The sequence below is a fragment of the Neomonachus schauinslandi genome, chromosome 3, assembly GCF_002201575.2.
Source record: "Neomonachus schauinslandi chromosome 3, ASM220157v2, whole genome shotgun sequence".
NCBI classification, from domain to species: Eukaryota; Metazoa; Chordata; class Mammalia; order Carnivora; family Phocidae; genus Neomonachus; species Neomonachus schauinslandi.
The window spans coordinates 149,609,734-149,635,708 of record NC_058405.1 but is presented as its reverse complement, the minus strand read 5'-3'; the positions used below and the strand labels follow the sequence as shown (position 1 = coordinate 149,635,708).

The following is a 25,975-nucleotide window of genomic DNA, read 5'->3' as shown; positions in this document are numbered from 1 at the left end:
CCAGTTTATAGGTGGGGAAGCCAGAATACAAGACAGTCTAATTCAAGCCTAAGCGCTTAATAGTTTGTAGATTATTGTGTATTTCGGTAAGTTGTCTTAAATAATTTATAGAATGAGGTGGGAACATAAGTAAATGATTAAAAAACACACTGATGTTTTATAGATGTGCAGTGGAGAAAGGATGGTATCCTAGGAAGAAAGTTAATATTGAAGGTTCAGCTTTTAAATTTAGTTTTCAGTTTTTCTTTACATATTTATAAATTTTTGAGATAGAACTTTCTGTATTATTCAAGAGCTTTAAAATTTAGAAAATATAATTACAGTACATTTTGCAGGAAACTATAAAATCAAATAATAAGCAATTGAAGTATCTCTTCCTATATGCATATTTCTTTGGAGAATTCAAAAAGCATAAGCATGGTCTTTGCATTTAAGAGTTAAAACTAAGGAAGTAAAACTAGTATTTGTAAAATATTTGGGTAGCAATTAAGTGCTAAACTGTGTAACAGTCCATAAATCTAAGAACAGTTCAGAAAAGGAAGAGCTAAGTGTGAGATGCCACTGCCAGAACAGGATTCTTGAAGCAGAGACATTTAAAGTGAATTTTAAATGGACAAAATAATGCCTATTTTGAAGAAAACGTTATGTAAGAATCTTTAGTAACTAACTGTAAAGAAACCAAGGGAGTGACAAAGAATAAAACTGCTCTATTACAATTTATAACACTATTCTGATTAAAACATGATCTTAATAGTAGCGCCAGTAACTTTTATACGCCAGTTTATCAACTGAAATGCTAAACCTAGAGCATTTGTCTATCCTGCATTTTCATGTGGCAAGCTACTTGTGTTTCAAGGGTTAAGCCACACGGAAAATTTCCAATATGGATACTAACAGATTGGAATCATGTCTAAGATTTCCACTGTCAGAAGAGGACTGCATAGTAACCCTTTCATAATGTCTTTATGATCTTCCAGAACACAAGGAGAAGGAAAACATGGTTCTTACTTGCTGAATAGGCATACTAAATAAAAAGCAAAGCTTCATAAATACCAGTTCGAGCCCTCCTACTGGTGACACTTAAAAAACCATCTTTCATCAAAATCTTAACCCAACTCCCACTGATTGAGCTTTCTGCAGAGAAGGACCTGACATAGACCTCATCTTCACCCTTCAGTGCTTGGACCATTCAGCCAAGTACCTTAAAAGGACCTCTTTAGTTACAGCAGCCCTGGGCTGGGCCTAATTTCCTTAAATGCATTTTAATAGCAAGAATAATTTTGATCACATTCATCTCAAAGTTTCTAAGTATTCACAACCAATACCTGCATAGGAAGGAGCATAACAAATCTGGGTTTGATTTGTTATATATACAGTAAAGTATATATACGTCATCACAATCACGAATGTTTAAATGCTTCTTGTACAAAAGCAAGAGAGAAAATTCCTATGGTTTTTAAAAACAGATCTTGAGAAATAAATATAAACTCACACCCCCTCTACTCCACCTAGCAATGCTTTTGGGACTTAGACTCACTGTCTCTTTTTAAAATAAATTGCAGGCTCCTTATGGGCAGGAAATATGTCCTGCTTCTGTATATGGTGCTGCCAGTTGCCTACAGAACAACGTGTTTGCTGCAGATGGTAGCCAAGACTGCTAACAGGATAAGCTTGCAAGAATACTGGCCACTAAATATGAGAAAGATCATGGGAAAGAAACATCCTCACAATTCCCAACAGTATCCAGTAGTCTTACCTTGATCCCCAAATGGATACCTGCAGAGCCTCCTTACTAGGGGCCTAGAGAGGAGGAAATTTACTTCATCCCCATCTCATCTGCTAGTTATTACCAACATGACCTAAGGAGACAAATGCTGAGATGATGATCAAAAGCTCCAAGGAATGAAGGATAACAAGGAATCCTCCTTTGTTAGTTACATATAACCCAAAAGAGGAAGAGATGGGCAGTGGAAGATAGGGAGTAAAGTGCATCCCTTGTCTCCTTGCCTTCAGTTGCCCACCAGGTGATACTAGTTCTTGTGGTGTTTTGGGGAAGAGGCAAGGGGTAACAGGATGAAGAGACAGACTCACCTCTATTTTTTTAAGAAGACTGGTGTGGCACTGTTTGGGAATCAAAGAATGGAAGTGCAGACTATTCAGTGCCAAGATCATCAATGAAGAGAGCCAAAATCCGACTTCCTAGCCACCACCTCATTGAGACTAGGTCTTTGGTAATCATCAGTAACAATTCCAGTCAAGGAATTAAGGAGCATCTATATCATGACAGTGGGATCGTCCCATAATTAAATCAGTGTTTTGTCATCATTGTTCCTTGTCTTTACCATATCCTAAGTAGAGCTGCCTTAAGCACAAAGACTTTAAAGTCATTTGGACAATATGTGTAAAGGTAGAAGAATCCAGACTGGCAAAACAAACCTCTTCAGTCAGAAGTGTATTTCTGTGATGCAGGATTTATTCGACGTGGGTGATCCACTATTTTCTGTGGGGTGGGTATGGGTCTAACAAAGGCAAGGGATTTTGTTTTTGTTGTACAACCAAAACATACTAAGCACTCACTTCTGCCAGGGAATGAGACTGTCTCCTCCAGTCTCAGACACAAAGAGCTCTTAGAAGTGTTCACAGAGTCCTCTATGAGACAAGGAGTCTCTATGTATTTACAGATACCCTTTCTTACTTGCTTCAGATCAGTAACTAGGTTTCTACCGGCACAGGGGAAAATAAAATGAACCACAGAGGTATAAATTGTAGCCTGCCACGGGAAGCAGAATGCCTGTCTGGATTTCAAACATGGCCAGCTCCCTAAATGCTGGGATAATCGCCCTGAGGTATCCATAAATATTTAACTAATGCCACGGCATACACTTTGTTTCCCTGAAGTTGCCACTCTGCTTTCTACTTCTTAGCTTGGGCACATGGCTTTCTGGCATTTTCTGTATGCCATAGTGGATTCCTATGCACCCTTCAAAATCCAGCTCATATGTGATTTTCTGGGGGGCATCTTTCAATAATATCTTTATCATTCTATCCCCTACTCCTTCCAAGGAGCTTCTTCTGTGTTACCTGGCACATTTTTCTGATTCCATCTAATACACTGTAGTAATTATGTGTTTACACATCCACCTTCCACAACAGATGGTGGGGCCTTGGGGCCTAAATTAATATATTATTTTTTATTACATTTTATTGCATTTATGACATTCCCAGCATGCTGCCTGACTCTTGTAGCTATTTAATTTATCTTGGATAAATTAACAGGAAAAAAGTTTTTTGATTCATAACAGCATTTATTTTTTTTCCTCTTATAAAATTCCTTTGTTGTTCCTTTAACCATTTCATGTAAAAAGCTTCTCTCTTGCTCTCTTGAGTCATTTATGTCCTTTTCCATCTAATTCATATTAAATTAAAAGGAGAAAAAAAATATATATGCATATATTATTATAATGTCCTTCTAATTATTATAAACAACCATTTATTATAAGACCAAATTTCATTTTCTATTTTAAACAAAATCTCCTTTCACCAATTATACCATTGCATCAGGCCTGAGAAGAGCACCTTTAGAGTATGTATATATTTTAATTTTATAATGTGAATAAAAATTATCTCCTTTCAAGAGGGATGGGTTTTTTTTTTCATTGCCACAATGGGATTTGATGAATGAGCTTGCATTTTGTACATTTTGTTTAGATGTACAATAATCAGTTTTTCATCTTAGATATCATGATGAGAAATTATGTTCATTGTTTTGTTTCTTCAGTTTCTATCCTCAGGTTTAGGGAAAATGATAATGGCAGTCTATAAAGCTAATGAAATTGTATATAATCACAGACTATTTAGTAAAATTACTGATTTAGGAGCCTGGGCCATCCCAGAAGACCTCAACTCTGATAATGTTGTCCTAAACCTTTATTTTAATCATCATGCCAACCACCAAATGGTTCAACCAAGCAGTTAACAAGGGTCTTCAGTATATAGTCTAGATTATATGAGCTAATATGGCAATGAGCTTTGTATAGAAATCCAAGTTTTTATTGCTCCTAAGCCACATGGCAAGAGCTTCCTAGAAATTTTTTTCCAAAGTTATCTGTTGAAGGGAAACAGTCCAGTGAAGCAAAGAGAACTCTGGTCAGGATATTTGAGCAAAGATTTAAAACGTTCATGGGAAAATAAGAGCTTGACTATAAAGCTTTAGTTGTAAATCACTAGATGTGATAAAAGAAACTGAAGAAACAAAATAATTATGACAACCTTTTTTTTTTCAATATGTACAGTTAACCTACAAACACCAAAACACCGAAGTCTTTAAAAGATAAATCCTTTTATACTTAAAACTACCTTTGGATGTATACACTTAACAACTGTACATAGAGTTTATTCCAGAGTTCCTTTTTTGTTAAATCACAAGGGTGTAAGACAAATTCAGCTTTGTTTGGCTCAACAAACACAGAAGACTCAGAGTAACTGACGAACCAACCCCCTGATGTCACCTCTTCCCTAACAACCACTTCAAAATCATATAAAACAATAGGTCTGCCCTTCCTTTCAGAGTCAGATGCTCAAGGCCACTAAACTTTTACATAGTCATAGCTTAGTCAGGTAGAAAAATAATTCATTCCAGCTGTTAACTTACCTTGAAGAACTTCCATGGGGAGAACAGTCCAGGCATTTTCCAGGTAGGAAATATAAATATAGCGAGCTGTATTGCAGGCCAGACCAATGTAAAGAACCCTTAAAAAAACAAACAAAGGGAAATAAGTTGAGGCCCTGTATGAGATACGTGAGAAACGTGCAAATATTAAGTACATTTTCCCCTGTCCAAACCATCCATTACCCAGCAGTGTTCAAAATTAGGAGTCGGGAAGCTAAAGGACAACTAAATTTAACCATGAACTCTTAGGAATAAGAAAACTGCTTCTAACATATCTGTCCTCAGTCTTTTCAAAACCCTTGTTAATATAAAAGCGAACATCACCCTTCCTGAAACTTAATTAGCACAGCCAATGCTTTTTTAAGACAGTCTGGGCACACTGCCATCTGTAATGACATTACAGGCTTCCTTCCAGGTGGCTGTAGGGTAAATACGCCTGGGATTATAGCTACTTCACTATGACGGGGGAAGGACAGGATAAAGATGAGAACATGATTATGAACGTGCTCTCGCATGCAATACCCAAGACACCAAGGAGTTTTATAAGGAGACTCTCAAGGTCATCAAAAACTATCATCCAATGATGAATAATAAACTATTTGGAAATCAAATACTTTTTCCTATCAGTTCAACTGATACATCTTCATTATTTAAAAAATAAATCCATGATATCATATGCTGACCAAACTAATAAATATATATCAACATCGCTTTCCCCCTCACAAACACCACCACCAAAATTATGAGAAAAAAATAAAGACCTTAAGTGGTGCATCCAAGCATAGGGTTACATTCTCTCATTCTGAACTGGATGAGCTGGTTTGGAAGCAAATGGTGGCTGCTTCTTTATACAAAAAACAACAGGATGGTAGCGATTTCTCTTTCTAGTTTGTTTTCCATTTTCTGTTAATCTTCCTAAGCATAATGCTTTTCTTTTCTTTTTTTTTTTTCTCAATTCAAGTGGATGAAAACTCAAAGGTAAAAGAAATAAGCCAATAGGACAGTCAGTGGTATTTTCCTAATCTTGCTCAACTACATTTTTATATTAAAATCATTCCAGTAAACACTGTTCTCTTTTCCCAACCTTGAATCAAGGAAAGGAAAGCTTTGAGGCATCCAGCTGGTATTAACTGCAAATATGGAATAGAAGGATGGGAGAAAGACAAAAAAGGCTTGAGGGGCAGAGATGGGATAGGAAATGGATATTAAAAGGGATTTAGGAGATCTTCAGTATTGAAAAGTTCTGGGTTATCATATTCTGTGGACATTATGTTCTTTGTACTGGTATGTTTTGTGGAAAAAAGTATATGTTCCAATCCTGTTGGTAAAAAATTTCCTGAACAAACTAGCTACAGATCCATCAACCAGGGTCCCTCTGCTAGAAAACAACAGCAACAAAAAAAGCCCATAGGAAATTAAAGTGCAAAATATACTACACAAACATACAAGTTACACAAATCTATGCCTTCTTTTTAAGTTCTAATCTAGCTCTGTTAATGACCTTGATATAGCCTAACTCAGGGGTCAGTAAACATTTCCTATAAAGGGCCATACCATAAGTAGTTTAGGCTTTGTATGTCTCTTGCACCTCCTCAACCTTGCCATTATAGTATGAAAGCAACCACAGACAATATGTATATGAATGAGCATGGATGGCTGTGTGCCAATAAAATTTGAATTATGAACAGTGAAATTTAAATTTCATAGACAGTTGACCTCTGAACAATGCAGGGGTTAGGGGTGCTGGCCCCCTGCACAGTAGAAAATCCACATATAACTTTTGACTCCCCGCAGAACTTAACTACAAGTAGTCTACTATTGACTTACCAATAACATAAACAGTCAATTAACACATATTTTATATGTTATATGTATTATATACTGTATTATTAAAATAAGATAGAGAAAAAATGTTATTAAGAAAAACATAAAGGGGGCGCCTTGGTGGCTCAGTTGATTGAGTGGCTGCCTTCAGCTCAGGTCATGATCCCAGGGATAGAGTCGACCCCCCGCATTGGGGGCTCAGTGGAGAGCCTGTGGGGAGCCTCTTTCTCCCTCTCCCTCTGCCTGCCACTCTGCCTACTTGTGCTCTCTCTAATAAATGAATAAATGAAATCTTAAAAAAAAAAAAAAAGAAAAACATAAGGAAAATACATTTGCAGTACTGTACTGTATTTATTGGGAAAAAAAATCTATTAGTGGACCCTCATAGTTCAAACCCATGTTGTTCAAGGGTCAACTGTAATTTTTATGCATCACAAAATATTATTATTATTTTATTTTTTTCAACCCCCTAAAAGTATAGACACCATTCTTAGTTCTGGGACATATAAAAACAGGTAGCAGGCCAGATTTGGCCCATGGGCCGTAGGTTGCTAACCCCTGATCTAGCTCATTAGTTCTTGTTAACTTTGGCTAGATGTCATATTTACTCCGGTAACTATTAAAAACAACAGATGTCCAGGCCCATGCTAGTCTCGATAAAGATCTCTATGGTTTATTCAGATACTAAGCCAGGGTGAAAAACCACTGGTCTAGCTCACTCTAAGCAGCTCCCACTAATACTTTCCCATAATTCCATTACAAAAAATTTTGATAATACCTCTTCCTTGTGTTCATATTGCATCTCTTGAACCTTTCTTTTGAGACCACCTCTGAATCAGTTATCCTGACAGCTGTTGTTCAATGCAGACCATAATCCACAGGTCCTAGCCTAAAAGTAACCCAAAGACAATCAGCCCAGTTTAATAGGTTGATTGTGCTTTGCCTTCAAACCTCTACCATGTGGAATTCAGTCACTGGAGTCTATAACTTCTGGGACCCTTAGGTCTCAGATTGCCACCAAGAAGCCAGGTGGCTATCAGCTTGATATCTTTCGCCTCTGTCCCACATTTCTCATCTCACAATTGATAGGACCAAACAGATGCCTTACAGGAGAAAAGGGAAACAAGAGGTATCCAGGGCAAGTTACTCAGTTTCTTCCTGTATCAAGCGGAGATAATAACATGTATGGTGCAGGCTTGTTGTGATAAATGCAATACAGCGAATCACCCAAATAGCACTCAGAAAATCGCATCATCATCATCATCATCATCATCTTAAAGAAAAGTATCCAAGTCCCCTTTTGTTTTCTGACAAAAGAGAAAGGAGCACTAGCATTTCTTCCTCACCAACCATTCTGGGGCAGCCAGTGGCTTCAAGAAATCAGCAAGGGTAAAATTGGGAGCAGAAAGGAAGGCAACATTTTGATCTATGAAAAGGGAAAGAAGTAGGTATGTATTTATTAAATAGTCACTTAAAAGTATTTCAGCAACCTAAGAATCTCTTTAATACCTGAATGCGATATTTAAACTGAGATACTATTCATCGTTACGGGCTGAATTGTGTCCCTGTGAAATTCCTACGTTGAAGTCCTAAGTCCTAACCCCCGGTACCCTGGAGTGTGACTATGTATAGAGATAGGGCCTGTAAAGAGGTAATTAAGGTAAAATGATGTCGGATGGGCGGGTCCTAATCCAGTATGACTGGTGTCCTGGCAAGAAGAAAGGGAACAGGTCAGAGACAGACACAGAGAGAAGACCAGGTAAAGACACTGGAAGAAGACAAGCCAAGGAGGAGATTCCCTCAGAAGAAATACAATCTGCTGACACCTTGATCTTGGACTTTTGGCTTCCAGAACTGTAAGGAAATAAGTTTCTGGTTTTTTAAGCCATCCAGTCTGTGGTGCTTTGTTATTGCAGCCCTAGCAAATGAATTCATGCACACTCATGAAATTAGGGATTTGCCAATAAAAAGAAATTTGGAACGTTTTACTAATCATCTTCTGGACAATCGAATTGTTTATACTGAATATAGAGCACATGTTCAGCGGCCTAGAGTATTCTTGAGCACAGAGAGGTCTGGAAATACAGAACAATAGGGTGAAAAATGGTTCTCAGTGAGATACAGATACCTATTGAACACCTAAAATAAAGAAGTTCGGAGACAACATCATCGCTTTCCTATATCACAACAGGAAGTAAGTATAAAATTAGGCAAGAAATAAAGGCAATTTTAGAATAGGTTGTTGGTATAAGTGAACTTACCTATAAAGAGGAGGAACACAATTGGTAAGAAGCAAAGGATTTAGCAGAAAAGAACTACACCATGGAAAACCCAAATCACCTGTCAAATACCTTGATTCTGTATTTGAGCAAAATATAGAAGGAGAAGAAAAAGTGCTTATGACATTCTAATTTCTTATGTAACCACAATTCACGGTATTGGCAGGACAAATTGGTGGTTATCTTATAATAAAACTGGTACTTTTTTTTTTTCAGACACAGTATTCAAGATATAGTTATAACTGTGATCCATTCTGCAATTCCTTACAAAGTGTAGATTAGTTATGATGCCCTACTTTCCAGTTTTAACCCATCTATAATGTGGCTGAATACCCCCTGAAAGTCTCTCTAAACCACAATGAACATGAATTTTGCTCAGTAAACATTATTAAGATACCATGTATGTTAACCATAAACCTCAAGTGTTTGTAGACAGGGTGTCTGAAAGATATAAGGAGAATCAAAGTCTAAGGATTTATGAAGAGATGAGTGAACTTCTCCAGTCCAGATCCAATCTGGAAATTAGTCTTTATTCCAGAGACAACACAGGCTATGAGCCTCAAAGAAACGACCCACCGCAGGATTATCAAACAATGCTCAGATCTGAGAGACAAAAAAGCAATACCACACAAAGGGATCCCATTCTCAGCCAAATGAATTGGCAGCAAGCATTTACAAAGCCTCTACTGGAGGGACCTAAAACCTCCTCAAAAAGGAAAAACCACTAAATAAAAACAAAATACCCTGGATGAGGATTGTTTTTAGCAATCAGAAGTGGAGTATTTGCAGATAGACTGAAAATTCTATGCCACCTGTGTTACAAGCCTGCACACAAAGATGCACGCATTCCAATGCCCAGAAAGTGTTGCTCAAGGGCCCAGTGGGAGATGAAGATAGACTATCAACAAGCTAAGATTCAGAAAACATTTAACAGGTTACAAACCACTTGGACAATTTCCTCAGCTACATCTGGCTGGAGTTTTTAGCAGTTCCTAATGAGACAGAATTGGTCATTTATACCAGATAGTTGGAGCAGAGTCTATAGTCTGCCTCATGTATGATAAACAGTATATTTTCTGTTTGGTAAACAGTATATGGTCTCACCCCTAAATTGGGTTCCATTATTCCTAGATCATCCTTTTATAGTCTATATAAACTTGTGAGTAAAAAAGACTCCTTCAGATATTGTTACAGATGTCTTTCTAAACCAGGCAGACATCAGCTGCTAATAAGTCAAGATTTTGGAGCTTAATGTAAGCGTTTGAATGTAAGCAATGCCCTCCTCCCCAAGAATGAAGCTTATTTCAGGCATAACCACCAATTTATACTGATGACCTTAAGAAGATGAGGTTTCCTATAGTCATTAATTTTACAAAAGGTAGGAAAAAATATATCCAAGCTCTCTAGAAAATAATTAAAATATAAGGTTTAAGCCTTCAAAGAGTTAAATGTCAGTCTAGAAAACCCATGTTTTCTCATATCCATCTCCCTCTTCCCAACCAACCTCCATTAACGTTACAGTGGATGTCCTGCCAGGATTTCTCTGCCCCTGTCTAGCAGAGTAGGTTTTTATCATCACTATCTGCAATCTCCTGTCCTCTCTCCCTCTTCTTGTTCTCTCCGTGTCCTTTCCTGCCATCCTGTGTTCCATTCCCATGGCTCACTGGTTTGAAAGGATCATCGCTGGCATTTTTTAGAATTCCCACTCTAAGGAAGTGACCCAAGCCACCATCATGGTATACTCTTCTCATGCCCCAGTGGTAGCAAAAGCAACCAGATAGAGGGAAGGAGATGTGGCCACCAGTGACCTGAACAACATGTGGCAGGAGCTCCCACACCTCATGCTCAGACCAAGTACTTACCTAGAAGTGCCAGAGCTGATAACATACCTGTCCTTGACACAACTTTGGGCACTGGCATCTGTGATTGTAAGAGTCCATTCTTGAAAGGGATCATCCCTTCCAAGAAATGTCTCCAAATGTCTCTAGGAACAATTGATCCTATCTCTTCCTGTTCTTCCGTTATACTATTAGCCTATTTGTTTCCATTAGACTATTTGTCACAGTCTACACCTTGCACACAGAAGATTGTGAGTTCCTGGGAAACTAGGAAGATGTCTTTATCTCTGTACTCTTGCTCAAGTGCTCAATGAACCTATAGTAACACAATTTAATGTAATCTTATGTAAATAAAATAGGACAGCAAAAAGAAGCACTGTTTCTCTTGCGGGATTGTAGGGTAGTTCTATTTTTAACTTTTTGAGGAAACTCCATACTATTTTCCACAGTGGCTGCACCAGTTTGCATTCCCACCAACAGTACGCAAGGGTTCCTTTTTCTCCACATCCCTACCAACATTTGTTTCTTGAGCTTTTGATTTTAGCCATTCTGACAAGTGTGAGGTGATATCTCACTGTGGTTTTGATTTGCATTACTCTGATGATGAGTGATGTTGAGCATCTTTTCATGTGTCTGTTGGCCATCTGTATGTCTTCTTTGGACAAGTGTCTGATCATGTCTTCTGCCCATTTCTTGATTGGATTATGTGATTTTTTGGTGTTGGATTGTATAAGTTCTTATATATTTTGGATACTAACCCTTTATTGGATATGTCGTTTACAAATATCTTCTCCCATTCAGTATGTTATCTTTTAGTTTTGTTGGTGGCTTCCTTTGCTGAGCAGTTATGTATTTTTTGATAGTCATATGACAATGGAGATATAAAAGGTGAAAAAACTGTCAAATTAGACATAGGAATGACAACCATAAAAAATCTGGGTTAAAACAATGAAAAATTAAAAGAATTCAGCTCTGAGGTTGTTTTGAAAGTATCTTTAAGTTCGTGTTCCACATTAAGGAAACCAAAACTGATAGAAATCATAGATTATACATGTGGTTTAACACCAATCAGCAAAATTGTTTTCAAAGAAAAAAGTCTGACCCTATATCAGAAGTTTATCAAATGCTTTTATATTTTTGTTTTAAAATATTTAAATTTGAATATGTTACGTTTTATCATCAATCTACCAACCACTGACTCCTTGATGCTGCCATCTAAAGCAAGCCAAAAATCACTACAGAATAGTGAGTATAGCATTCTAATATTTATGTCAGAGAAGGAGAGTTGCACATATGTGTATGCACTTACATGTGAACAGAATATCTCTGGAAAGATACACTAAAACCTCATGACACTGACTGTCTCTAGGGAGGAGGACTGGGAAACTGTGTCTCAGGGGTGGGAGAGAGACTTTACTGGATATCTTTTATGAATTGAATTTTTTGAATTTTTGAATTTTTTCCCATGCATATATCTTACTTTCTTAAAGAATGAACAGAGGTCAGTCACTATGTTTCATGTAGCTATAAATAAGCACAGTAAATGATGTATGATGTTTGACCAATAGTTCTCCAACCTGAAGGGATCATTATCTGGTTCTTTATTTTGGCTTAAAAATAATATGACATCCTAGCTAGTATTCAATATTATTTCTATCTTTTGAACTTATTATGAGATCAGGTGTGAGTAAACCATATAGACATACAAATAGTTAAGAAAAGCACATGAAATAATCAGCACTGCCATTATTGTATTCTTTCTAAACAAAGGAAATGGCAGTCTGTAGAGACACTCTTAAGAAAAGTGCTTATTTGCTTCCAGGACCACTTGGTTCATCAGAAAGTATATGTAACACAATGGGAACCTTTGAATCAAAGCTTCTAATAGAAACAAGATTCCATTATAAAACATCTTTCCTGTAGCCTATTTGGCACAGTGCTCTGCCCAGCTCTCTGTCCTCCAGTCTTGTATGCTCTGTGTAGGGTAAGGTCAATTTCATGTAATGTTGGCTGGATTTGATCCCCAGTGCTTGGCACACAACAGGCACCCAATAAATATTCATCAACTAGAGGGAAAATATGAATACATAGAACATCACTCAACAAATATTTATTGAATACACCTGTGCTAAGTGCCAAGGATATGGTGGTGAACAAGATATGAACTATGCATGTATTATGCTTATAATTTTGTGTGTGTGTATACGTATACATATGTATATGTATACGTATACACACACTTGGTTCATCAGAATGTGTGTGTGTGTGTCTGTCATATATATATATATATATGAGATAGGTATGTGAAAGAATGAATTGGCCTATAAAAAAGACCTAGAATTAGGATGATTAAGAAAATGGATGCCCATATTTGGCACCATTTGTGATTAATGTTAATAGGCTATGGTTGAAGATACATATTTAGTCATTTATATGAACAAGCAATAGTTCCAATGAACAGCTGTCTGTGGTTTATTTGGGGCATCCTGAGGCATCAGGCAGTGGATCTTCAACACACGTGCACAAGCGGTAACAGGGTTCTTGGGTACCCACAGGCCTATCTCACTAGAAGGGTAAGAGGTGGCATCCATGCCACAAAGCTCAAAGAGTCAGTGGCACTCCCATGTCAACCACAGCACAGCCAAGGGGATCACCAATAGAGACACCAGGCTGCTAAGCTTCTACCACTAAGCAAGTGTAGCTGGCTTATGCTCTGTCCTTGTACAACAGAGCATAAGAACCATATTGTATGTCAGAAGAGTGAATGGAGGAAAAAGACTATTCACTTACCTATGGGTTTTTTTTTTTATGTTAGAAAAAGAAAAGGTGAAAGTGAAGTCTGAGCCTCTGTTGGTCTTAAGTCATTCTTTATTTTGTTGCCTTCAAATATTTCCTCTCCCAATGATTGTTAAGCTAAGAGTCTAATTATGAAAACCATCAGTTGGGTCACTGTGCTGGTTCCTGGCCATAGTTACATCTCTGTATTGTTCCTTTAGTTATTCTGTCTACTTTTTCTTAGGTTGTGTATATCTCCAGGTAGAAAAATAAGGATGTTCAAAACAAAATAGAACCTTCATTAATGGAACCCAACTACTTGGAAAGCACAATATGCTGTTTTATTATAGTTTCCATTTGAGTAACAATCAAATGACCAAACACACACATATGCATACACCCCATATAAATTTTTGTTTAAAAATTTTCCATGAGATGACCTGATGTATATATAAAATACAAATTCTGTCATTTCCAGACAACAGCCACTGACATTTGATATAGCCATTAATTTGAAAAAGGCCTCAAGAGTTTTAGTTGACCCTAAGCTAAATTTGAGAATTAAACAAGTTCATCAAAATTCAGGCTGAAGGAGTATCATGACCAAACCAAAAGGAGATAATAGTCTCACTGTTCTTGGCTTTGGCCAGACCACAGCAGGAAGTGGTAACAATTAAGAGATCACTGACAAAAAAGAAAGGAGTCAGAATCAGGAGGGGAAAGAACAATAGGGAGTCTGGGATAAGATGCTCTGTGGAAAATGCATGAGAGAACTGGAGAGGCAAAGCTATAGGAGGGGACATTCAAATGTATAAAGGCCGTTTCTGTTGAAGAGGGAATGGGCTGTGTTAACCACTTGCGAGCAGTCAGTACAACAAAAATTGTTTTAGCTTCAAGCAGAAACTAAGAGAATGCAGCATTCTCTCTTTTCATCTAGACTTGATCCTGGACCTGCCTGGGACCTCCAGCTCAGGCCTGAGAAGCCTACCCTATAGGAGACAGAGCTGGGAGATGAAGAAACGCAGGTTCTGATTGCATCATTGGAGCCCTCGTTAAAGCTACACCTACAGCCATTTGCTAGACTTCTCAGTTAGACAATACATTCCCTGTTTAGCTTAAGCCACTCTGAGTTTTCTGCCTCCTCAAGTGAAAGAGTCCTAAGTGACACAAGATCTTGGCTACCCTGGGAGGTAGCAAGTTCCACATCACTAGAAGCGGCCAAAGGCTAAGTAACCATCTGCCAAGATTAGGGGGAAAGAAACCTAAACTGGGATCAAGCTAGGCCTATGGGACAGTATTAGTTTGCTAGTTCTACCATAACAAATACCTCAGACTGGGGAACTTAAAAAGCAGGATTGATTTTCTCACAATTCTGGAGTCTAGAAGTCTGACATCAAAGTATCAGTGGGATTCGTTTCTCCTGAGGCCTCTCTCCTTGCCTTGTAGACGGCCATCTTTTCCCTGTGTCCTCCTCACCTGGTCTTTCCTGTGTGTGTGTCTGTGGCCCAGTCTCCTTGTCTCATAAGGACCCCAGTCTACCCTAACGACCTCAGCCTAACTGAACTACTTCTTTAAAGATCCTATCTCCAAATGCAGTCACATTCTGAGGTGCTGGGGGTTAGGACTTTAACATATGCATTCTGGGGGGACACCATTCAGGCCAAAATAATGACCTCCAAGGATACCGACAATTCCAACAAAATTCAGTAAAGAATGCCAGTGTTTTACTCAAGAGCTCTCTAGTCTGTGGACCAGAAATAAAACGTGTGACAGCAGTGGTAGTTTCCCTGGGCTTCTAAAGTCAGAGTGAGGCTGCACCCTTAGAGAAGCATTGTGCGCAGTTTGTACAGCCCCATCTGACTGTATTTATTCATTTATGTTATCTAGGCGATTGCTCTTTACTTTTCCAGCGGTTGAGGTCAAGTGCAGGGCTTGGCCGTACAGTGCTAATTAGCGCGTCCCTACAGCGGGCAGCGCGGTGGGGCGTCGGCTGCGTCCTGGCTGAGGTGGTGGAGTCCGCGGCACGGACATCCTGCAGGAAGACTTTTCTCAGGAACGCTCAGAACGGGTCTGCTTCTACTGTAGGGGTTCTGAAAAGATCAAATAAACATGTAGAGAAAAACTGCACAGTACTGTGCAGATGTGTCAACTACCATCGAATAAAATGCAAATATTTCAGCAAGGGCAGCCAAGTCTTTTACGGATTCTTTCTGAGCCAGTCCATGAAGAAATGTCAAGGTTTAGGATTCTAACTTCCATTCAAGTCAACTGGCTTTCCAGAAAGAAAATCCTCTCTGTAGTTCCCAGCGACTGCTATCATAAATCATATCACCTACCTCTGACTAGACGGTCTGTCGGTCTGTCGTCAGGACATGGCCTGGATGAATTTGCATGAATGGCTTTGTGCACATTTCTGACTTATCAGCAAAAGCCATTCGGATTCGGAATCTGCAGAGGTGGGGGGTGGGGAGGGAGCACTGAGGTTTGCTCTGTGGTTTTTCACATACTAAAACCAACCACAGTAGAAAGTTAGATCATAGAGTCCGATCTCAAAGAAGCCACGGCATCAAGTCTAACCCTCTTATAGAGACAAGGAAACAGAGATCCAGAGAGGCAGAACAGGGCCACAAAATCGGTCGGCCAGTGCAAGGCCAAAGTCCCTGCCCCCTTGCCTGACGTCTCTTTTGGTAGATAAGAACAATGTGCTGTGTTCCTGCATGAAGTCAGGCCTGGACAAGGGCCTGAGAAGTGCCTCTGCATTGGACGGGCAGCAACAGGGCCTGGTGGTGTCAGCGTGGTCATGCGTCTGGTAACAGCTGTACACTTGGATCAGGAGAGTTGGATGTATGTTTGAGTTGGCTTTAGAAGACGGTTAACATTTTAAACTTTGATGAATCATTGGGAGGAATGGCATAAGAGGAAAGCAATAAAGCAAATGCCAGTCAACAGCTGTCCTGTAATATCCTGGATCACAAAAGAAAAGTTGACTGAGAAGCAAAATTTTGTTCTGAGATAAAATGGGCCAAAAGCCCATTTCTGCCAAGGTAGCCTGAGAAAACTCAAGTGTCAGTGTTGAGGGAGGACACAAGTTGAGCCAGGATTTCTGCCCCCCAAGCAGGCAGACTTTGAAGTCAAATAATCAGAAACTGGCTATCTGGCTTGGGCTGGGTAAGGAACAGAAACTAGGGAGGGGCACCCCCCCCCCACACACACACCCCTAACAGGTTTGTGAGAGGAGAGCAAAGACAGGGGCTGTCTTAAGAGTCTCCATCTTGGGTCGGTCTGACCACAGACACAAGCTGCGTTCATCAACACTGTGGATCTCTAGAGGGGCCTGGGAAATCTCTGAGATGGGCTCAGCCCACCAGGGGGTTGAAAGGAACCCTGATCTTTTCCATTCCTTGATCCCTAAAGTAGCTCCACAGAAGCCACTGTGAGGAGTCAACTACCCTAGCAACACTGGTTTTGAGTCATCACCCTCTCTTTCTCTCTTTCTTGAACTTTCACTGGCTTTCAGACTTAATTCAATATAATCCCAACTCACAATGCTAAACACCTTCCCTGAAGGGAAAATTAAGTTACGGCTTTTTTAAGAAAGGAAAAAATGTTGCAAAAACAATTACAGTATACTCCTATCCCAAACTTATTAATACATTTTTATGACTAGAAATTTTGTTCTATTCTTTTATAAAATAGGGAACTCTAACTGAATATTAGATTTTGTTCAAACCCACTCATTTCTGTGACATTAAGGAAAAAAGGAGCATCAACCTCAGTGGCCTTGAGACCTCTGCTTGCTACAGGCCCCTCACCATGCCTAAGACCTCATACTAATATTTCTATAATGTTCTCCAGTTCTTTAGCACTTTCCCCACTTAGTATCTCATTTATTCCTGCCAGTAATCTTCTGAAATAGAAAGGGCAAGAGTTATCATGAGTCCTACTTTATAGCTGAAGAAATCAAGGCCCTGAAAGGTTAGCCAAGTTGCCAGGATCACAAAGCTAAACAAATCCCAGAACCAAGACTCAAACTCGAGGTCTTCTGTCAAATCCCACACCCTTCCCATAGTCAGCAGAGCTCCTCCACCCTGATCATAAGGCTTTGAGGCTAAGTGAAGGAAATCTGAAAGGTGTTCTTTTTCATACACACACAAAAATTAATGACCATTCTACCTTAAAAATCTTGTTTCACAAAAATTTGCTGTGATATTCTACCCGTATTGGAAACATATTAGATTTCTAACAAAATCTCATTGATATAACTAAGAATAACTTAATATTAATAACTTAGTAGTAATGAAAGAGTATTAGTAATTAATAGTAACTTGATTAAGAGTAATGAAGTAATAATGAAACCAGTCTTCATCTACTTTGATGGATGCCAACATTATTATCTGATACACTGAAAAGTGTTTGGGATCTATAAGCCAGAGACCCCGGCTCTATCTTACTCTACAACTCAGCAGGGTAAACCTTGGGCAAATCATAGCAAATCTGTTCCTTCCTAGGCATGCACGGTGGTTCTGCCCACCCAACCAACATATATGCTACCAGGAATGAGTACCCATGCAAAACATAAGTTTGTCACTGCCTGACTCACTCCCACAATCATCCCAATGTTAAGCTACAGGGCCCTCCTCCTACTCTACTCTCCTCTGACTCTTAGAATCTTTGGGAATCCCAGCCCTCTATACGCACCTAAGGCTCTCCTTGCTCTATCTTTTAGGATACATGTCTTAGTCACCATAGGCTACCATAACAAAATACTACAAAATGGGTGGCTTAAACAACAGAAATTTATTTTCTAACAGTTCTGGAAGCTGGAAGTCTGAGAACAGGGTGACAGCACTGTCGGATTCTGGTGAGGACTCTTCCTGGCTTACAGAAGGCCACCTTCTCACTGTGTCTTGCCATGGCTGAGAGAAAAAGCCAGAGCAAGCTCGCTGGTGTCTCTTTTTATAAGGGCACTCACCCTCATGATTTCATATAACCTTAATCACTTCCTAAAGGCCCCGTCTCCAGATACCATCACACTGGGGGTTAGGGCTCCAACACATGGATTTCAGGGGGACATAATTCAGTCCACAGCAACAGGCTTCTTGTTCTTAATACCAACGCTCTCTGACACAATTAGGAACATAGCCTGGGGCTCCATGAACCCCGGCTGCAGGTTTTCAGGTGCTCCACCCCAGACCCCCAGGGAGTCAACATGGTCTTTCCACCAATGGAGGATATCTGGCTCTCATCAAGCCACTGTAAAATGAATATAACAAAACTTAACTGTTTTGTAAGGTGGCTGTAACAATAAAAATATTTATGAAAACTATAAGTTGTGAAGCCTATAATATTATTTCCCTTTATTTTTATTGGTGATCTAGAAATTAGAAATGGAAAGAGTGATTTTCTGATTTAACCTAATTAGGAAATAGAATAAAATGGTTCCCTTTAAAAGATACAAGAATCTTCTCTGTGGAATAATGTATATTCCAGCTATCAGCGTTCTTGAGGGAAGGCAATAAAAAAATAATCCTACACTCAGACATGTATATTAAAAAATAATAATTGATTTGTTTGCCAGTCTTGGTTTGCTTCCTTAGTTTACATTGCACTTATCAATCAACTTATCAATTTTCTGTGCAACTTATCAATTGCACAGAAAAATCACACCGAAGCCATTAGGCTATTTTGGGCATCAAATTCCCTCCAGTAGTGTGTTTCTCCAGTCCCACAGAAATGCAGGGGCCACCATTCCTAAGGGTGAATGGAGGTTCATCCCAGGATGAAGGTCTTGAGTTATGAGTGATTAACATCAAGAGAACATTAGGGATGTATTTATCAAGACTTCGTGTTCTGACTTTAGGATATAATTTTCATCCCCATCTTAGAAGCACTGAACTTGTCTCTTTTCAACAGTCCTGTTCTGTGTCACTGCTTCCAGAGGTAACAACGAACGTAACATGTTCCATGTTTGGGGTGGATGATTTTCTAAAATGCATTTACTAGCTGGAGGGAAGGGAGGGAAGTAGAGGAGGAAGATGGTTACAGAAAACTTCAAATCATGGGATGGAGCTAGCTTTCCTACATATATGTCAATGTTTCCCAAAAGACATCTCCAGCCTCATCCTCTCCTCCAAGATCTAGACTTATATAAATACAATTTCCCAATGGGCATCTCCACTGTCTCATAAGATTTCTGTAAGTTCCATACTCCAGAATCCTCTTCCCCCTCCCCGCGATCCTTCCCTTGGTGAGTGGCACCACCACCTATCTGGTATCCAGTTCATAAAATAACTTTTCCCTTGCTGCATCTATACAAAGTCCTGCCCCAAAGAACTCTCACTTTTATTTGCTTTACTCTTTTCCCATTTCCAATGTCTTAGGTGCCTACGTTAACATTTCTGTATCACCCAATATTTTTGTTTTATGGTCTTCCATGCTATGTGAACCCCATGAGAGAGGTGCCTTGTTTATCTTGCTCAACGCTCTATCTTAGAAGAGAACCTGGTCTTTAATAAAGATTTCCTTTAAGAAAACACTGAGTGAACATAATATTTAATTGTGAATTAACTCCATATGATAAATACTCATCATTAGAAACATTAGTTTTTGCCACTTATATTCAGTGTGAGTTTTATATTACTCTCATCCTCACACTACTTGAAGGCAGCTAATCTGGAGAAATAAGAATTTTATTGGGGGGGGATGAAAGGAATAATTTGAGAGAATGGGGCATTTTGGAGGAATGGAGATCTTACCAGGAAGATATGGGAGATTGCTTGAGACAGGAGAAAAAGCTGTACTGGACACTGGTCATTCAGAATAGAAAAAGGGAAGACTAAGAGGTGAGATCGGGTTGCATCAAGGGACAAAATCCTTGCCGCCCTACACCTGTGCCCATGAATCTATAAAGTAGCTAAGATCAAAAATAATTAAATAAATAAAGTAGCTGAGCTCATGAGCTTTGGAGTCTGAGTGGCTTGGGTTTGAATCTTACCTCTGCTATTTACTAGCTGTGTCACCATGGGCAATTTGTGTAACCACTCTGAACCCCTCCTCTCTACTCAGAAGGCCGCTAAAAGGGTTAAATGAGGGCTTGGAGGTAAAGCATTTAGTATAAGCCTTTATAAGCACTTTTCTGGAGTAAGCCCTCAAATGACAGCATACCAGCTATTATTTTTTTTATATCATCCTGTAGTTATATTTTTTGTTAAGGTTGGAGATTTTTAAATTTTAAATTTTTATTTTTTGTTTATCCTCTAGATTGTATGGCTATTCTGAAATTTTGAAGTTGCCAAAAAAACAAACAGAAACAAAACCAAAACCCGAACCCTTCATCTGGATTGGTGGAAAGCACTAAATCAACAAAGGTAGTGTATAATTACCAGCTTATGACTCAGGAAGAAAATGACTCAATTTCTCTGTAATTCAGAGAATGAAGTAAAATGGGCCCCTTCTAAACTAGAGCAAGGTAAATAATGATGATAAATTCACCACCCATGTGGGCATTTAAAAACAAAACAAAACAAAACATAAAAGCAGAAATCTGTTCACATCACCCCTTGCTCAGGCTCGCCAATGGCTCCCACTCTCTTAGACGTGTAACATGCTGTCTCTTAATGTGGCCCTCAAGGCCCTGCAGTATCCCTGCCCACCTTGCTGACTTCCTGTTATTCCTCATTCTCGCCTCATGCCCTTCATACTTGTGGTTTCCTCTGTGCCACAAGTCTTCCCTGGGTGGCTTCTATTCAGGACTCTGCTCAAATGTCACTTCTTCAGAGAAAGCCTCGCAGCCTGCCCAAGCTAAAACAGTCACCTCTTCTCAGTCACTCTGTGAATCCTCATCCTGCATTATTTTTGCCATATGTCACTCATCATTATTGGAAATAAAATCATCTGTTTACTGCTTATTGTCTATCCCAACAGTTTATTAGTCCCATGGAGAGCCTCTGTCATATCCCCAGGGTCTAGAAAAAGTGCCTGTCACCTAGTGTGTGCCTAACAAATACTTATTGAAGGAGCCAATTAAAATTCTATAAAAATTCTTCAATATGAGGATAATTATATTGGATTCACTGTAAGTAGACAAGTTTTCAGCTATTTTCCAATAGAAAATCCCCCCCCAAAAAAATTCTGCAATACATATATCCAGCACCAAGAATGGAAAATTATGAATATTTTTCCATATTTCCTTAAAAAAATAAAATATTACAGATAAAGTGGAGGTTCTCCTTCTCCTCTTTGTCCCCCCCCCAGTCCTCTCTTTTCTACATCCTGTCCAGAAGACAAGGGCTAATATGGATTTGAAATGTATTTTTTCCTCTCCAAATGTAAACGTCTTTCTATACATATAGGTGTACCCATAAAAATGTGTTACGAGTTGTTTTTTTTTTTTAAGATTTTACTTATTTATTTGAGAGAGAGCACATGAGAGAGGTTAGGGTCAGAGGGACAAGCAGACTCCCTGCCGAGCAGGGAGCCCGATGCGGGACTCGATCCCCGGACTCCAGGATCATGACCTGAGCCGAAGGCAGTCGCTTTTAATATGCATTGTTAAAATGTGCATAAATGTACCAAGCTATGTCTCATTCTGAAACTTGCTTTTTTGTCCATTCAACATATTTTTAAGAGCTTTCCATGTTGACATATTGATCTAGTCCATTCCTTTTAACTTCTGCATAATCTTCCATCTTATGACTATACTATATTGAACATAGTCATTCTCCAATTGATGGATATTTAGACTGTTTCTCTTTTCCACCGTTAGAAAGCTGCATAGGCAAGTAAACATCCATGTACATGTCTTTCTGCATGTGTGTAAGTTTTTCCAGATAGGTGTATACCTTACAATGCAATTTTCAGGCCATAGGAAATGTCTAACTTGAGCATACCCTGCACTGCAGCATCGTCTCCACAGTGTTGGCTAGGTAATGAATTTGTAGGAGCTGTCTTTACTCTTGCTGGCGCACGCCCTGACAATCATCACATCAGCCTGAAGGTGAAGCGGACTGGCTGTAACCACAAGTTACAGCTTATATGGAGTGAGTTCTGCTCTCTTTCACTCAGTGCCTCAGTCAACCAAAGGTAAAAGAGAAAACAAACCAAATATGACATCAATAAATAAAAGCCCTGGATTCACTTATACTACCTTTTGTTCTGAACTATGAATGGCTCAATTAACAGTAATGCTGTTATTAACAAGTCAGCTTGGTAGCTATAATATGGTCACATATTTCTTTCCAATTAGATTCTCAAAAGTAGAAGAATTTATGATCAAGAGTTGAAAGAGAGTAATTTGGTTTTTATAGTCCTTTGAAAAGAACAACTTTGTAAAGAATTACTCCCAGATTACTCCCTTTCAACTCTTGATCATAAATTCTTCTAACTTTTGAGAATCTACAGCTTACAGTTTTTTAAATAATGAGAATCTATACTTGCTTGAAATAGCTCTAAAAGGCTTTTCCTATAAAAATGGATATCAATGTCTTTGAAGGTAAAGTGGGAAAGGAATAGAAAAAATAGAAATCTATCACATATAAATAATGACAGCAACAATTATAACCATTCTGTATGCCAGCTATTTACAGCTCTAAAAAAATGGCACTAAGGAGTCTATAAATAATCTAGTCATCATAAAGTAGGGGAAGAAAAACTCAATTTGACCAAGATGTTTTTGAGAAGAATGTTAGTTTTGAAAATCACAAACATTTACACGTTGCAACCTTAATGATATGTACATTTATGATACTGTATTAAGCTCCTCTGTTTTTATCATCTTCAGTGGCCCTTGTAGTGACATAATATATCCGAAGATTTACAAAGTAGTAATAATTTTTAAAAATCAACTGAACTCCTAACATACGCCATTCACTGTGCTAAGCAGCTGCCATGTTTAAGCTCATTTGTCTTCATTTAAAACCCCCAAAACTAAGAGGTAGGTACTAATAGTATTCCTATTTGCACATGACAAAACAGAGATGCAAAAACTTATATAACTTGTCCAAGGCCACACAGTTCCAAATGGCAAAGCCAGGCTCTGAACCAGGCAATGTGACTCCAAGCCCATGCTCATAACCGCTATGGAGCACTGCCTTTCATGAATAAGGGCAGGAAGAAACCTTCCCCTTGAGAAAGCAGCATTTCCTTTCTCTACTTTTCTTTCTTTCCCTTTCTGCTCCTTACATTCCTTCTCCCTTTATTTTTCTCTTTCCCCTGTTTATGTCTTAGGTCCACTTTATAAACACTCATAGAGGGTGTCTGGCTCAGGTGATGACATTGGAGGGGAGCTCAGGAAGTCATTTCCTCCTCAAGTAAGATGTGGAAAAAGGTTACAGTAAATACCATACCACACACTTCCCCCAACACAAAGCATTCTTGAGCATGAGAATACCTACTTTAAGCAATAAAGCATAGACCAACATTTCAATAAGATCAGAAATTTGGAATACAGTCTTGGAGACAACCATAATTGATTTTCCTCAGCCCATTTCTCTTCTTTGACCGCAAAATTTCCTTGTTGATCTTATCCGTGTTCACGGTTTGAACTGTCCCAGATCGGTATCCCTTGGGAATACAGTTTAAGCTTCAAGCTTGTAGTAGTCAACTATCTGTTACGCATTCACATCTAGATATTCCAATTTCAAACTAAATAAACCCAATACTGAATTCAGATCACACTCCCCCAAATCTGTATCTCCCCTTCCTGAATTTCCTATTGGTCTTAGTGGAACCACCACACCCAAACTGGAAACATGGGGATCTCTCCCTCATTTCCCACATCCAAACCATTCTGTCAATTTTACCTCCCAAATCCATCCCTTCCCTCCATTTCTGTTGGTGCTGCTACAGCTCAGGCCTGTATCACTTCTCCCTGTATTACCTCTTCCTGTATCACCTCTCCCTTGGACTATTTTAAGAACCTTCTCAGTGGGTTCCCTACTTCAAAGTTACCCCCTGCATTGCAAGTAAGTGCAAATCTATGGTCCTCCCCTGCTCTGAGCCTTGCAAAGGTTCCCTAATGCCTCCAGGGTGAAGTTCATGTTCCTGATCCCAGCACCCACCTGGCATTCAAACTGCCAGTCCTCTTAGCGCTAGCCCCTGCATCCCATGAACCTGGCATTCTCTAAGCCTAAATAATTGTTCAGCTAAACTGAACAAACATGCAGGGATTTGATCTTTATCGATTGATTTTGAGAGAGAGAGCGCACTAGTGCATGGGGGTGCGGGAAGAGCAGAGGGAGAGGGACAGATTGACCTTTAAATAAGAGTAACGTTTGCTTCTTTAGAGAATGTATTACATAATTTCAAATTTACTGCGAAAATTAAGTCTTCAAAAATTTTATTATGATAAAAGTCGTTTTTTCAAAAAAGAAATAAGACTCCTTGCGGCGCCTGGGTGGCTCAGTCAGTTAAGCATCTGACCCTTGATTTCAGCTCAGGTCATGATCTCGGGGTTGTATGATCGAGCCCCACGTCCGGCTCCGCGCTGGGTGTGAAGCCCTTTAGGATTCTCTCTCTCCCTCTGCCCCTCCCTCCTCCCCTGAAAAAAAAAGAAAAAAGACTACTCCTTTAAGGAACGAGAAGAGAAAAAAACTGCTTCAGGTCCACGTTCTTTTTGCATTTTCATCACGAGCTGCGGGACGAGCTGAGGAGTCCAGTCTGGTGCGAGAACTGAGGCAGCCTCTGCAGGTCCCGGGCGGGGGAGGCTGTCGGGAACGGGCCTGCCAGCCGGGCTCAGGGCCGCCACAGCGGTGGGCCGCAGGAGGTAGGGCGGCTCTCGGATGCTGCCTGACAGGCGCGAGGTCTCCAGAGCCGAGGAGACAGCCTGAGAGGCTGGGGAGCGGGGTGGAGCCTGGAGAGGAGTGGGCTGCACAGAGAGAGCCTCAGTGGCTGAGCCCGGATCTGCCTCTGAGGAAAGTGCCCGAGGCCGGGAAAGATTAGAGGGAAGGTCGCCAAAACTCACAGAAGACACTGCCTGAGCTAAAAGAAAAAGAGAGAGAGAGAAGGAAATGCCCTGAATTTCTTCCCTTCCTCCGTCCCTCAGGTCCTCCCCTAGTGCCTCTCACCAGCTTGGTGGTTATCAACCTTGGCCGCACAGTGGAACCAGCTGGGGAGCTTTCAAAAAGGTGAATGCCTCGGTCACCCCTGGAGAGTCCTCAGCGGTAGGTCTGAGCGCAGCCTGAGCACCAGGAGTCCTACCAGTGGTGCTGCTGAGTCCGCCGGCTGAGAACTACTGCAGGGCCCGGGCCCAGGCAGCAGCCCGGAGACCAGGTCTTGGGGAAAGCTGCCTGCAGAAATCAGCACCCTGCCATGCCCGGTGCGTTCAGGATCTGAGAGCCGGCAGATCTAGGATCAGCTGAGACGGCACGAAGCCATGGTAAGAACAAGGGAGAGGAGAAGAAGCCAAACGTAGGTAAAGGAACAAGATTTCTCCAAATCCTTCCTTCAGTGGCAGGCTCCAATTCCCCCTTCTCTGTGAAGCCTTCCCTGAACATCCCAACAGCAGAGTTTCTTCCTTCTTATGATGCTGATTGCCGTTCCTCCAGTGGCAAAATGTCACGTCCCACCTCCCGCGTGTCCTCAGCGGGTAGCCC

General features: G+C 39.9%; 1 protein-coding gene across 1 annotated transcript in view; it reads right to left on the bottom strand.

The window, feature by feature from the left end:
• The window catches only part of MFSD6 (major facilitator superfamily domain containing 6), a 66,721-nt gene that overhangs the window by 14,043 nt on the left and 26,703 nt on the right, over positions 1-25,975 (bottom strand). The window contains exon 3 of the mRNA XM_021703034.1: positions 4,652-4,749. Within this exon, the coding sequence (XP_021558709.1) occupies positions 4,652-4,749 (98 nt within the window). The remainder of the gene's footprint in view (positions 1-4,651; positions 4,750-25,975) is intronic.